The following is a 14,074-nucleotide window of genomic DNA, read 5'->3' on the forward strand; positions in this document are numbered from 1 at the left end:
AGTTTGCTCATATGTCAAATAAGCTGGAGAAGGAAATGGCAAATCATTCCAGTATGTTTGCCAAGAAAACTCCAAATAATGTCATGAAGAGTCAGACACGACTGAAAAATGACTGAACAAGGTAAAATTTTATACAGGAATGTGCAACTCAAAAGATGATTTCTTTCTAAAACTTCAATCTCAAGATCCTTCTTTATAACAGATTTTTTTTTTAAAGATTAGGAACGGGGCAGCTAAGTGGTGCAGTGGATAGCGCACCAGCCCTGGAGTCAGGAGTACCTGAGTTCAAATCTGGCCTCAGACACTTAACATTTACTAGCTGTGTGACCCTGGGCAAGTCACTTAACCCCAACTGGGAGGGAGGGAGGGAGGGAGGGAGGGAGGGAGGGAGGGAGGGAGGGAGGGAGGGAGGGAGGGAGGGAAGGAAGGAAGGAAGGAAGGAAGGAAGGAAGGAAGGAAGGAAGGAAGGAAGGAAGGAAGGAAGGAAGGAAGGAAGGAAGGAAGGAAGGAAGGAAGGAAGGAAGGAAGGAAGGAAGGAAGGAAGGAAGGAAGGAAGGAAGGAAGGAAGGAAGGAAGGAAGGAAGGAAGGAAGGAAGGAAGGAAGGAAGGAAGGAAGGAAGGAAGGAAGGAAGGAAGGAAGGAAGATTAGGAACAAGGGACAGCTAGGTGGCGCAGTGGATAAAGCAGCAGCCCTGGATTCAGGAGTACCTGAGTTCAAAACCGGCCTCAGACACTTAACACTTACCAGCTGTGTGACCCTGGGCAAGTCACTTAACCCCCACTGCCCCACAAAAAATTAAAATTAAAATTTTTAAAAAAAAGTATAAATGGAACGGTATGTGTTACATACTGAACCACTCAATAAAAAAGTATATATTTAAAATGTTATTATATATGTGAATTGTAAAATAGCAATTTCATTCATATCTATTTTACATGTGAATGGTGTAATATTGGACATGTGAATAGTAAAATATTGGCAATATCGGACTCTTATTTGGAAACAAACTTATAACATTTCTCATTTTAGCTGAATTTTGTAAACCGTCAAATTTAAGCATTAATCCCAAAATTTCAAAAACTTGTTGAAAATGCCTTTCTTTACATATAGCATAGCCAGTCTCAGAATTAGGTTCAAGTTCCATTTTTGTCATGTACGCACTGTGATTTTGGGCAAGTCAATGAACCTCCTGGTGCCCTAAACAACAAAGGCAACAAAGCTGCAGAGCAACTGATTGCCCATGGACATTGGTAGAGGGAGATTCTACACCAGGAGCTCCCCACTACAATGAAGTCATGGGTCTAGACAAAAAACATGTGTGTACATGCACGCACACGCACACAAACACATGCATGCATACATATATACACTACCATGGCACGTACACACACATACTCATGTAGAAACCCTCCTTCTCTCTCTTCCCCACCCGCTTTCCCTCCCTCTACTCTTGCAGTCTCCAGTACCTTCTCGGTCTTCTGCACCCTGCTCTATGAAACTGATATCAAAGCAGTAAAGGAGAGCCATGACGAGAGCCAAGTTCACACTATCCAATGAGCCAGAAGCTTCAACTGTGACTCTTTCTAGATGGCCAATAAGGAGCAGAGTATCATCTTTGCTTAAAGGCGACTGGCAGGTCCAGGAAAATAGGCTTTCTGCCAAAGACTGGCGGCATTCCTTGATGAGATCTGAAACCTAGAAGTCAAATAGACAACTCTCATTATGAATCAACTACAGTGAAGGGAGAAGCTAATATGGCCTAATTAACTGAAATATATTTGAATTCCCCAAGTCATTTTAAACTACTTTTAAAATTCCAGCCAATCCCTGCTACTCAACCCTGTAGGTACCAAACTGTCATAGAATATGACCTTCAGAAGAATTTACCTCAGATCCACGGGTAGAGTACCAAGAGACACAGAAAGAAAAAACAACAATTAGCAGGCAGTTCCCTACAGCTGGAGGCCCCAATCATCTCAAGGTGTCATAGCATTCATTCCCTAGGGTTTGATTAGATGTAGGTTTTCATTGACTAGATATGACTACATTTTACATTTTTCAGAGATCTCTTAAGAAGTGATCTGGATGAACCCTTGCCTCTTTGCGATGTTTTTCACTGCCCAAGCCTCTCTCCCGTTGTAGTTTCTCAAACTCATTGTTCACATCAATTTGTGACACTAGAGATAGGATTTTATGAGTCAATCCCTGTTCCATTAGTTCATCTGTAAAACGTGTTGTCATGGACACCAGCTCAGGACTATAATGATAAGAAATAAACAGTTAGAAGGAGACATTATTATCCAACACAGGAGATGCCATAAAGCCACATTCTGTTAACATTAGGTGTACATATAGTGCAGCCAAAACAGTTCATTTACAACTTAAGGCTTTTTTGGTTGATTTTTATTTTTTATTTTAAACTGTATTTAAAAACAACTAGGATGTACTAAAAATTATCCCTTAGATGATGCTTATGTTTTGAAATCAACAGGTTTCCACCCATGTACAATCTCATCATTTTTCATGTGGTTTCAATATAACACACATTTTAAATCTACCACATAGTTCTAAGGCAGAATATAAAGTCATTGCTCAGGTTATTGCAAATATTTGGCTTAAGCCTGCATATCACTTCCTAAGTTATAATTTTCCATGTTAACTTCTAAACTAAATTTTTTAAAATCTGTAAAACCAAGTGAAATCCAAAGAAACAGGCAGACCTGAGTTCTAGTGTCCATGTCTTGCCTCGCCGTGACTGTATCAAGGCTTTGAGGGAATTTGCAATGCATCTCTTTCCGTCCCAGTATAAAAGAACTGCTACTAATCCTCTTGTGAGGCCTGGAAAATGAGGCTGCTGGTGTTCTCCTAAAAATGGGAAGAGAGTAAAGAGGTTTTTTTTAATCTTCCTAGTAGAAGATTCTAATAGTTGAAATAACTTCTGGATAAGCTAAAAATCACTGAATGAATAATCTTTATTGACAAACCATCAAAATGAAAAAAAAAACCACAGAGAGAAAGCATAATGTATTAAAGCCCAACACTGGTCCTGGTACTTCCAAAGTTCTTTGGATCCCTGATCTCACCTGTCTGTATAGGTACTCCATTAAATACAGCAGATCGTAAAACTCAACCACACGGGGTAGCTAGGTGGCACAGTGGATAGAGCACCAGCCCTGGATTCAGGAGTACCTGAGTTCAAATCCAGCCTCAGACACTTGACACTTACTAGCTGTGTGACCCTGGGCAAGTCACTTAACCCCATTTGCCTCACTTTAAAAAAAAAAAAAAACCTCAACCACACTTTCTTCTCCTGAGTGATTCCTGTATCATCACATAAACATCCATTGGTCTCCCTCTAGGACTTCAACATTCCAATAGTACCAGTGCATTCCAATAGTACCGTCTGCAGAGTCCATCCAAAATCTATGGTGTGGATGGGCTACCCATCTAACTTCATGTTGGAAGAAATAAAGTCTTCATCCATTTGACATACTTCTGTGGTCTGTCAGCCTGAGCTTTTTTTAGTGGTAATGGCTTTCAGGAAGAAGGTTCTGAAGCATTCTGGGGATACTTGTTTTCAGCACAAGGATATCTACAAATAGGAGCATCTAGAAAAACCCGGCATGTAAAAGGAAACATTCTTGCATTTAGCGTCTGGGCAAAGTATCTTTCCTGACATGACATCTTTGGTGTCGGTACATCTCCTTGTTTGATGGCTCCATTCATAACGATAATCAGAGGATTGTTGAACAAAGTTATCTCTCTGGTTTAGGTTATGTTGTGCGTTCTTAACTTGTATGACAGACACCTTTCGGATGCCTTTAAGACTTTTGTTCTCAATCAAATGCTTAAACACTAAGAATAAACATAATGGAATCAATCATGTGACCAATCTGTTCTCATAGTTTCATCAAGTATACCCTAGATCCACAGAGATAATTCTTACAATCATTTTATAAAGATGTTCTCATCTCCATAGACTTATGGGTCAGTAGTTGCTGAGATTCTTTCAATCTCCTTTTAGTTACTGTGATTTTTTTCCAATCTTTCAGTATTTTTTCCTCTTTCAGATTTTTTAAAAATCAGTCCTTCAATACTTTTTAAACTGTATCACCTCCACCAGGGATTTCTTTTGTGCTTGTGCATATTAAGCATCTTAATAAAATAGTATAATGATAATAATAGCTTGCATTCATGTTTTACATAAAACAATCTGTTTTACAGCTTTCACAGTGCTTTCCAAAAAAAGGTCTTCATAACAGAAAGGCAAAAAAATGGAATAGAGTAGATAATGCAGCATATAGTAGTATACTAAGACTCTAGCCCTGATATATCTTTCAGTCTTCAAATCCACACATCTCAAAAACGTCTCTTGGACAAATCCTCCTGGCTCTCTTCAGCACCTCAAACCCAGCATGTCCAAAACCAGATTTATTATCCTCTTCCAAAAACCTGCTTCTCTTTCTGCCTTCCCTATTTCCCACTCTGTCAAGCCTCTGCATCTTTGCTCATGCTATTTCCTATACCCTGCATGCCCCATTCAACTGCACTTCCCTCAATTTCTGCCTATGTTAATCCTACCTGGAAATTAAAGCCCAACTCCAATGCTACCTCCTCCATTAAGCTTTCCATGATTCCTCTCAGGCAATAGCAATCCAGACCGCCTAAGTAAGATCTTGTAAACTTTGTTCTCTCTTATGCACTTATTTCACATCACCTTGTACTCTTCTTATTTATGTTTATTATTTATGTAGAAATCCATAATTCCCTTCTAGACTATGTTTTCCATGAGGGCAGGGAACTGAGTGCCATTTATTATGTGGATCTGTTCCATCACCCTGCCAAGTCTTCTGCACGTCAGATTCTCATAAAAATTCGTTGAAGTTGCTGAAATGGAAAGTTTAATTCCATTTCTATTTCTCATCCCATCCTTAGTCTCTCACGTGGCACTGGGTAATTCGAGAACTTAAGACCTCAATTTCCTTGTGGACAAAATAAAAAGATATTCGCTCTCGAGAGAAGAAGCCTTATAGGTAGATAGATAGGTAGGTAGGTAGGTAGGTAGGTAGGTAGGTAGGTAGGTAGGTAGGCAGGCAGATAGATAGATAGATAGATAGATAGATAGATAGATAGATAGATAGATAGATAGATAGATAGATAGATAGATAGATAGATAGATAGATGTCATAAAGTAATTTGGGGATCTCAGTTTACCATTTCAGTTACACTAAAAATGGCTAAGTTAATACAATACTTTTCAAGTAAATTAGCTCCTTTATTTTAAAAAATGGACAGACCTGGATTCTAGATCATTTGCCATTTTTCTAAATATGTACTGATAATTATAATCATCAGCACTATCGCATTACAATATCCATATTTATATAAAATTACAGTTTTCAAAATTCTTTCTTTACCACAATCCCATGCATTCATCAGAGCTTCAGTTTGATTCCAACCTACCAGCCAAAAGAAGTTCTACAGCGGCTAGTTCACCAATGTCAAAGAGGTCACTCAGGATGAAGGCTTCTTTAATGAGCTGCTCAGGAAGAAGTCGGGTTCCTTGCTGACCCTGGATAGCAACTCCTTCTGTACTTGCCTTCTGAACCTTCTCATGCTGCTGAACATTTTTGGCCTAGAAAGGGAAAATGATGATAAATTGAGCATATGACTAGCAGGAGGTTTCATGTCACCTCTAAAAGTATGATATTAGTAACCCAGCCTTGACATTAGTACTAGCAGAAACATTTTTTCTTAAATAATCTAAAAAGAAATTTGACAGCCTTAAAGTAATAATTACTCTAGTTCCCCTCCTTTCAGTCTAACCACTTCCTCAGCTTCCATGGGTTCAATTATGATGTTTATGACAATTTTTTATCCAGCCCTACTCTGTATTCTAAGATCTAGTCCAGAATATGCAATTTACATGCAACATTAAAACAGAACTCATGATCCTCCCCCTAAATCTACTCCCCCTCCAAACCTTCAGATTTCCACTGGAGCCCCTACTATACTCCCAGTCTCTCCCATTGATGACCTCGGAGTCATCCTCAGCTCCTCCCTCACCTTCTCATCCAAACAGTTATCTTGTCTTATCAATTGTACCTCTATTACATCTCTGGTATCCACTGTTTTCTATCAACTCACATGGCCACCAACCTACTTCTTTATCCCCCGAGAACTTAACAATCCCTTTCTCCTTATATAATTGTCAAAAGAAAAGCTCTTACTGGATTCTTGAATAATGAGATGAAATCAGGTTTGTGTTTCTTTAAAATCAGGTCAAGAAGGTGTACAGCTTCAGGTTGTCTTCTCCAAATGGCATTTCCCACTGTTTGCCAGATGTCTTTGTATGGACCCCAGAGGCTAGCAGCTTAAAGAAAAATGAACAAATTAAAATTAAAATCTATTTGGTATGCAAGCTTATCAATCTAAAACTATTCAGTTTCGGGGGCAGCTAGGTGGTGCAGTGGATAAAGCACTGGCCCTGGATTCAGGAGTACCTGAGTTCAAATCCAGCCTCAGACACTTGACACTTACTAGCTGTGTGACCTTGGGCCAGTCACTTAACCCCCATTGTCCCACCAAAAAAAAAAAAAAAACACAAATAAAACTATTCAGTTTCACTATTAGACGAAGAAAATTATTTTGCAGAGTATAAATAATCCTACTTCTAAATACAGAAAGCTAGCTATACAAATTATATATCAACTTATTAGTATAAATTTAGAAATTCTGATGTTCTTAGAAACAAATATGCATGATACTTTACTTCTACAGAGTAGGTACAAAATCTAGACTCATTTCATCAATGCAGGTCAGCACTTTTTCTGCAACTTAAAAAGTCTGACTTTTCTAGAGAAAGGGGGTTAAAAACATGACACAACATTCCACTGAAAACCAAACCAGATTAAAATGCAATTGAGAATATTTATCAAAATAAATAAAAATACAATAAAAAAAGACTACATTATAGTTTAAAACTAAGTCAATCTGCTACACATAGGGATCTTTATGTATGGGTTAATCCTGCCTCCTTATCATCCCCACCCCATGCAGAACTTGAACACAGGTATTCCAGGCTCTGAGGCCAGTTTTCCATTCACTACACCAGTCCGGTATCTCATAAAATTACAAGAAGAACAATGGAACACAATATACACAGATTATGAACAGCAGGGATGCTTTTATGACGTTTTGGTGAACAAGACAGTTTAGAAATCTGGAAGAGAGAAAAATAACTGCAATTTTTCTGGAAAGCTATTTGAGAGCAGCATAGAGTTGTACTTAAGTTAATATAGATACAATAGGTTAGGTGGACCTAGCAGTGCTATACAGAATGAACTAGAGAGACATTAAAGGTACAAAAGCCAGGAAAGAGGTTATTATAATAATCTAGGTTTAAATACATGGACTAGAGTTGGCACTGAAGAAAAAAGAGAGAGAGAGAGAGAGAGAGAGAGAGAGAGAGAGAGAGAGAGAGAGAGAGACAAACACCAGAAACATTGCAAAGAAGGAATCAAATGGACTTGAGTGACTGACAGAAATAGAAGGAAGAAAAGTCAAAATAACTTAAAGCTAAGTCAGGAAAAATTTTCAAGCAAAATATCACAGAAATAATAATACTAGAGAAAGAACAGAGGCTGTTTAAGTTCTAGCCTGCAGAGAGCTATACTCAAAGTAACAGCCGAAGTTTAAAAGTCAGTCAGTTTCTAAGTACTATATTTAATACTCTGAAAATTTCTATTTTAGTCAACCAGAAGAAACTCAGTTCTTAAAGAGGGACTCTACTTTTGGTAATGCAGTATAGGGGAGGGGCACTGGTTTAGAGTCAGGGACTTGAGCTGAAACCTTAACTCCACTATTTACTACCCGTGGGAGCCTGAACAAGTTCTTTAAGAGCCACACTCAAATCAGATTAAAATGTTACTGGGAAAATGTTTAATAAAATAAAAATACAAAAGTACAAAATAGATCAATGTTAATTTGTCATTTTCTAGGTTAACATGCTGCCACAGAGATCCATTTCTATTTGAGTTTGACACCAATGGACTGAAGGATCAACAGAAGCACTGTATCTGTGTCTCTGTTTTGTTCAAAATGTTTATTAGCAACATGGATAAAAGTACAGAAAGCATTCTTACTGAAGCAGAGAAGATCCAAAGCTGGGAGAGGTAAATAAGATGCTAGATAACAGCAAGATTTAAAAAGATTAACAGGCTAGAACAATGTGCCAAAATTAGATATAACAGAGATACATGTAAAGTCTTACAATTCCATTTTTAAAAAATCAACTGTACAAATACAGTTCTGGGAAGGTCTAGCATATGGTTGTTCATGTGAAAAAGATGTAGGCTTTAGCCTTCAAGCTCAAAGGATGAAAAAATGTTATGTGCCCATTAAAAAAGCTAATGCAAATAGAATTCCTACTATACTACAGATGTGGCTTGACTAGGGCATTTTCTGGGCACAAAAATAAAGGGTCTAAGAACAAAATGAACTATGTAGAGGGAAGAGTGGGGGTAGCAACTAGAATAATGAAAGGTGAAGAGGTGCTGAAGGAACTGATTCTGGCAAAAGAGCCCTAATATCAGTACTCAGTGATAAAGGTATTTTTTAATCCATTTAAAAGGCCAAGAGGGAAGAAGAAGTATGAGGAACATAAACACAGTTTTCAAATACTAGAAGGGCTAACATGTGGAATAAAGTTTAGACTTATTTTTTGTAATTCTTAATTAATAAGGTAAAAATTCTAGGAAGGCAGATTTCAATTCAGTATAATGAAGAGACAACCAAAAATGGAATGGGCTGACCTTTGAAAACAGTGAGCGCCTCATCACTGGATGTGCTCAAGCAAATACTGGATGACATTTTACAGGGACTTCTGTACTGGACAGGAAGTTAGACTAACTGACCCCTTAAGGTCCCCTCAAGATCTAAGATTCTGATTTTAAGTTTTGAGATACTAAAAGAATATCCCCAAACACCACACTCAAGAACTGGTTGCAAATATGAAGGAAAAAATCTACTGGGTCTGGTTCATCCAAGAATCTGTGGAAGTCAAGAATCACAAAATGTAACTCACAGAATCACAGAATTTGAAAGTTGGACTAGACCTCCACAGCCATCTAGGGTAAACCATATATAAAAGAAATTCCCCTCTCTCCCAAGCCATACTCAACAAGCAGACATTCAATCTCTGCTTGAAGACTTGAGAGCAGGGAGAATCTACCACCACTCCATACAGTCCATTCTACTATTGGAAAGGAAATGCTTCCTGAACTCGAGTCTCAATTTGCCTCTGCAATTTCAATTCATTGCACCTGGTTCTGCCCCCTAAGAAAAAAGTACAGTACCCCACCTACTTGACAATCCATTCAAATTCTTGAAGGCAGCTATTATGGCCCCTAAGATTTCTCTTTTCCAAGGTAAAAAGCCCCAGAGTTCCTTCAATTTAACTTCAAATGGCATGGACTCCAGTCACTTCCCCACTCTGAATGGCTTCTTCTGGATACTCTGAGTCTAGCTTTATCAATGTCTTTCTTGAACTGTGGCATCTAGAACCAAACCCAATAATATTCTAGATGAGGTCTGACCAGGCCAGTGTTCAGGAGGACTATCATTTCCTTATTCCTGGAAGAGATGGCTCTCTTAATTCATTAGCTTTTCTAATGCCACATACTGAGTTTATAGTCCAATAAAACATTCATGAATTTTTTTCACAAAAACTGCTTCCTAACCATGTAGTCACCATTTTATACTTGTGAAGCTGATTTATGAACAAGTATAAAACATCAAATTTATCCATATTAAATTTCATCTGATCAGATTCAATACAATGCTCTAACCTGTCAAAATGACAATACAATTGCCTATTTTTTCTCTTAGTTTGAAAAATAGTATTTGAAAATTTATTTACTTTAGAAAACTCATACTACTGACATGACTCCCTGTCTCCCACAGGCCCTGGTCAGTGGAACCTCCAAAGGTTCGACTCTCTACTTAGATGCACCTAATTTGGGTTTTAAGGGAGGATCCCACTGTATCCCTCAATGCAGGGGCAGAAGTCTCCAGAAAGTTTCCATCAAGCAACGCTGGAAGGCAGGCTATGGCTGATATCTGTTTAAAAAAAAAAAAAATGCAGCCTAATCCCTAATCCCCTTCCTGAAGAGAAGGAAACTGAGCAAATGAAATGGGAAATCAGAGGAAGAAGAGCTGCTGAAGTAACGTTCCTAAAGCACAAGTGTGATCATGTCACTCACCCGCTCAACAAACTTCTGTGATACCTATTACCTCCAAGAACAAATTCCTCTGGCATTTAAAGCCCTTCACAATAGGACTACCATCCATTCATGATCTCTGATAGGACATCCAAGCTGGCCTTCTTGCTGCATCTCACATGATACTCTGTCTTTTCCTCATGCCTTCTCACAGGCCTTCCCCCATGTCCTCCCTCCTCACTCCTCTTACAATCCCTAGTTTCTTTCAAAGCTCAATTCAAATGTTATCTCCTCCATGAGGCTCTTCCAGCTGCCACCCCACACTTACCTTATTACCAGTTACCTTTCATTTTTTTTTACATCTCTACTGTATAGACTTCTGTGTGTCCATGTCTCCACCTAATAAATTCTAGGCTCCTTTAATCATTGTCTTTGCATCCCCAGTGCTTAGCAAACAGCAGATATTTAATAAATGCTTCTGATTGACTGAACGGTGATGATAAAGGAAGGTGGTTCCATGGAACAACGACCTCCCTGCCTTGTATTCCACAGGGCACACAAACTCCAAATCCTCTCCTAGGAGACTTTGCAAGAGTGCTCAATGAGTGGACAGCACAGATCTACCTCACTTTTTCCAGTAGGTGGCATTTGCTCCTGAAAGGCTGTGGGTCAATGAAACCTTTTATATGAACCCTGCAGTAACATAACTGAAACCACTTTTTACACTCATTTGTTTTTTCTGTAAATCTGAATATTGACACATTTAGCTTATTTAGAGGTTACAAGCTCCTCAAAGATGAGGACTATTTCAAATAACATTTTTTCTTTGATTCCTCAGCACCTAGCAGAGTAGATGCCTGAGAAACTGAATGAACTCATGGAGGAACTCATGGAATTGTGGGTTCAAATCCCTCTTCTGATACTCACTGTGACTCTGGATGAGTCCTTTATCTTCCATGTGCCTCAAAGTCCCCTCTGGTATTTCTCTAGATCACAGACAAGGAGTCGTTCCCCCTCCCCCTTCCCCCCCCACCACGGGGCCCCAAAATCAAAGACCTTGGCGTTCACATAACTTTATTTCAAGTGAAGTATTTCAGTGTGCTATCTACTAATGGAGTCTGGGTTGGTGGAGTCGGAGTCTTTTCACTGTGTCCTCCATTGCCAAAAAGCTCTCCCTCCTCACCTCAGCTTCTTGGTTTCCTTCAAGACTCGGCTCAAATCCCCGCTTCTGCAAAAGCCCTGTCCCCCTCCAATGCCTCCCTCTCAGATGACCTACACTGCCTATAACACACAGGTGAAACTGTTTGCATGTTGTCTCTCCCGTTAAAACGGGAGCTCCTTGCAGGTAGTTTCCCTGTCTGTAAAACAGGAAAACCAACAGCACCCACCTCCCAAGACGACTAGCGGCATGACCCTGGGCAAGTCAGTTAATCTCTACTGGCCTCAGTTCCCTCGTCTGCAAACTGGGGCTGGTAATAACAGCCCCTACTTCCCAAGGTTGTGTGACCCTAGGTAAATTTACTGAACTGCCTGCCTCAGTTTCCCCATCTGTAAGATGGAGAGAACAGCAGCCACTTCCTCCCCGAGTGACTGAAGATCCACGCGAGATAATCTTTGTGAGGCGCTTCGTAAACTGTTCGAGGCACCTCCCTGCCTCCCTCCCGGGCCGAGATGTATGGTCCAGCCAGGGGCACTCCGGCGGACCGACGCCGACCGAGAAGGCGTGAGAACCGCTTCGGCCGCCCCGCCCCCGCCTGGGAGCGAACGAGGCTGCCCCGGCAGCGGCCCGCAGCATTCAAATCCCGCCGAGGGGCGTGACGCGAGGCCGGCCCCAAAGCCAGGCCCGCACCGGGGCCCAAACCCGGGCAGAGACGGGAGCCGTGCGCCCCCGCGCCCAGCCTCCACCCTCCCCGCACCCTGGGGCCCAGCGGCCCGGGGAGCTGGCGCCGCGGCCGGCTTTCCCCGTGGCCGAGGAATCAATCGGGGGCTCCCGCCGGCTCTTACCCGAATTTACCGCCAACAACGAAGCCATCTTGGAGGCCAACTACCCGGGTTCTCCCGGCGCACGGAGGGCCCAGCAGAGAGATAGGGAAGGCCACGGTGGTGCCTGCGCAGAATTGCTGCGATCCCGCGCTCTAGGAAACTCACGCTGCTACGACGGAGGCGTGGGGCACAGGTCCGATATCAGCCTCTGGTGCGAAATATCGATTCTCGTCGTTAACGTTTCTTTTCAAATAAGGCAGGGGCCATTCGAGTAACTTATGAGGTCTTCATCCGAACGCCGGCTCCTCGCAGGACATGCTGGGATATGTAGTTCAGTTGTCACTGTCGGCTTTCCTATAAATTAGTAAGTGAAAGCAGAGAAGGGATCCCCGGAATTAATAATTTTAAGCCTATTATTAATATTTCTTGATTCCGGATAAATTATTCTTGCTTCTCCCTATGATTTAGAGAAGATGTGAACGCAAGTCATCCTTTCATCCGTATTAAATTGCTTTTCTCTTTACTCCCTTCCGTCTGGGAGTCTTTAACCAAAAGTTTCCACGAAGACCAGAAATTGAATGTACTGTTAACAATATTCAAAAACAAAACAGTATTCCAAGCTTAATCTGTCAACATAGTTGCACAGAGCAGGGAAAAGAAAATCACAAAGATGTCATTAATATACATTAATGTTCCAAACATTGGTTTCTTTTCCCAGCTCTGTTATTTTAGCATAATAGACATAAACACCTGTACGGTATTTATATAATTTTTTTTCTTGAACAGTAAGTTTTTACAGATGAAATTTGGGTTTGTTTGGGGGGGTGGTTACGTTACTATAGCTTCCCTTAGGATCCTTTGCCCTCCCAGAGATTGTCAAACAAATTGCAAAATAAGAGAAATAAATCCTCATTACTGATCAATACATCGGAAAAGTCTGAGAATGTGTTGCAGTGTACACCATTAGTGGATCTCTCACTTATGTAAAGGGGTGGGATGGAAGTCTACATTTGCATGACTATATTTTAAAGATGCTCCATACACCTTACAAAATCGCATCGTTACTTACACTGTTCCATATGGGTTAAAAGGAAACAGGAGAGGGCAGCTAGGTGGCACAGTGGATAGACCACCGGCCCTGGAGTCAGAAGTACCTGAGTTCAAATCCGGCCTCAGACACTTAACACTTACTAGCTGTGTGACCCTGGGCAAGTCACTTAACCCCAATTGCCTCACTAAAAAAAAAAAAAAAAAAAAAGAAACAGGAGAGGGGGCAGCTAGATGGCACAGTGGATAAAGCACCAGCCCTGAATGCAGGAGTACCTCAGTTCAAATCCGCCTCAGACACCTGACACTTACTAGCTGTGTGACCCTGGGCAAGTCACTTAACCCTCATTGCCCCGCCAAAAAAAAAAAAAGGAAAACAGGAGTCATTTCAACCATTTTACCTTGGAAAAAACTGAAAGACAGATGGTAAAGATTTAAGTTCTCAAAGAACGCCAGTGAGAAGACTCAGTCCAATCCAATCAATATGTATTAAGCATCTACATTGAGTTATGTTCTGAGAAAACAAGGGGATGGGGCAGTAGGTAAGGGAGATAGTCCCTGACCTCAAGGAGTTTACATTTGCATGAGGATTCAAAATAATTTCAAAAGGAAAAGAGTGCTAACAGTTGAAGGGATCAAGAGAAAGGTCTTATGGAGGAGGTGCTACCTTAGGGGTTCTTTGAAGGAAGCTAGGAATTCTAAGGCATAAGTGAAAAGGGATTACATTTGAGACATAAAGGACCACAAGTACCAAAGCATAGACATGGTAAATAGAATGTTTTGTACAAGAAAACCACTAGGGGCAGCAAGGTGGCAAAGTAGA

General features: G+C 40.6%; 1 protein-coding gene across 2 annotated transcripts in view; it reads right to left on the reverse strand.

Moving 5' to 3' along the window:
* Nucleotides 1-12,448, reverse strand: part of NUP205 (nucleoporin 205) — a 94,361-nt gene extending 81,913 nt beyond the window's left edge. For both annotated transcript variants that reach the window (XM_043967846.1, XM_043967845.1), the window contains exons 1-6: nt 12,226-12,448; nt 6,232-6,374; nt 5,465-5,636; nt 2,722-2,866; nt 2,099-2,258; nt 1,468-1,696 (exon numbers count right to left, since the gene is read on the reverse strand). In XM_043967846.1, the coding sequence (XP_043823781.1) occupies nt 1,468-1,696; nt 2,099-2,258; nt 2,722-2,866; nt 5,465-5,636; nt 6,232-6,374; nt 12,226-12,253 (877 nt within the window). In that variant the 5' untranslated portion in view covers nt 12,254-12,448. The remainder of the gene's footprint in view (nt 1-1,467; nt 1,697-2,098; nt 2,259-2,721; nt 2,867-5,464; nt 5,637-6,231; nt 6,375-12,225) is intronic.
* Between the last annotated feature and the right edge of the window lie 1,626 nt (nt 12,449-14,074).

The sequence above is a fragment of the Dromiciops gliroides genome, chromosome 5, assembly GCF_019393635.1.
Source record: "Dromiciops gliroides isolate mDroGli1 chromosome 5, mDroGli1.pri, whole genome shotgun sequence".
Taxonomy (NCBI): domain Eukaryota; kingdom Metazoa; phylum Chordata; class Mammalia; order Microbiotheria; family Microbiotheriidae; genus Dromiciops; species Dromiciops gliroides.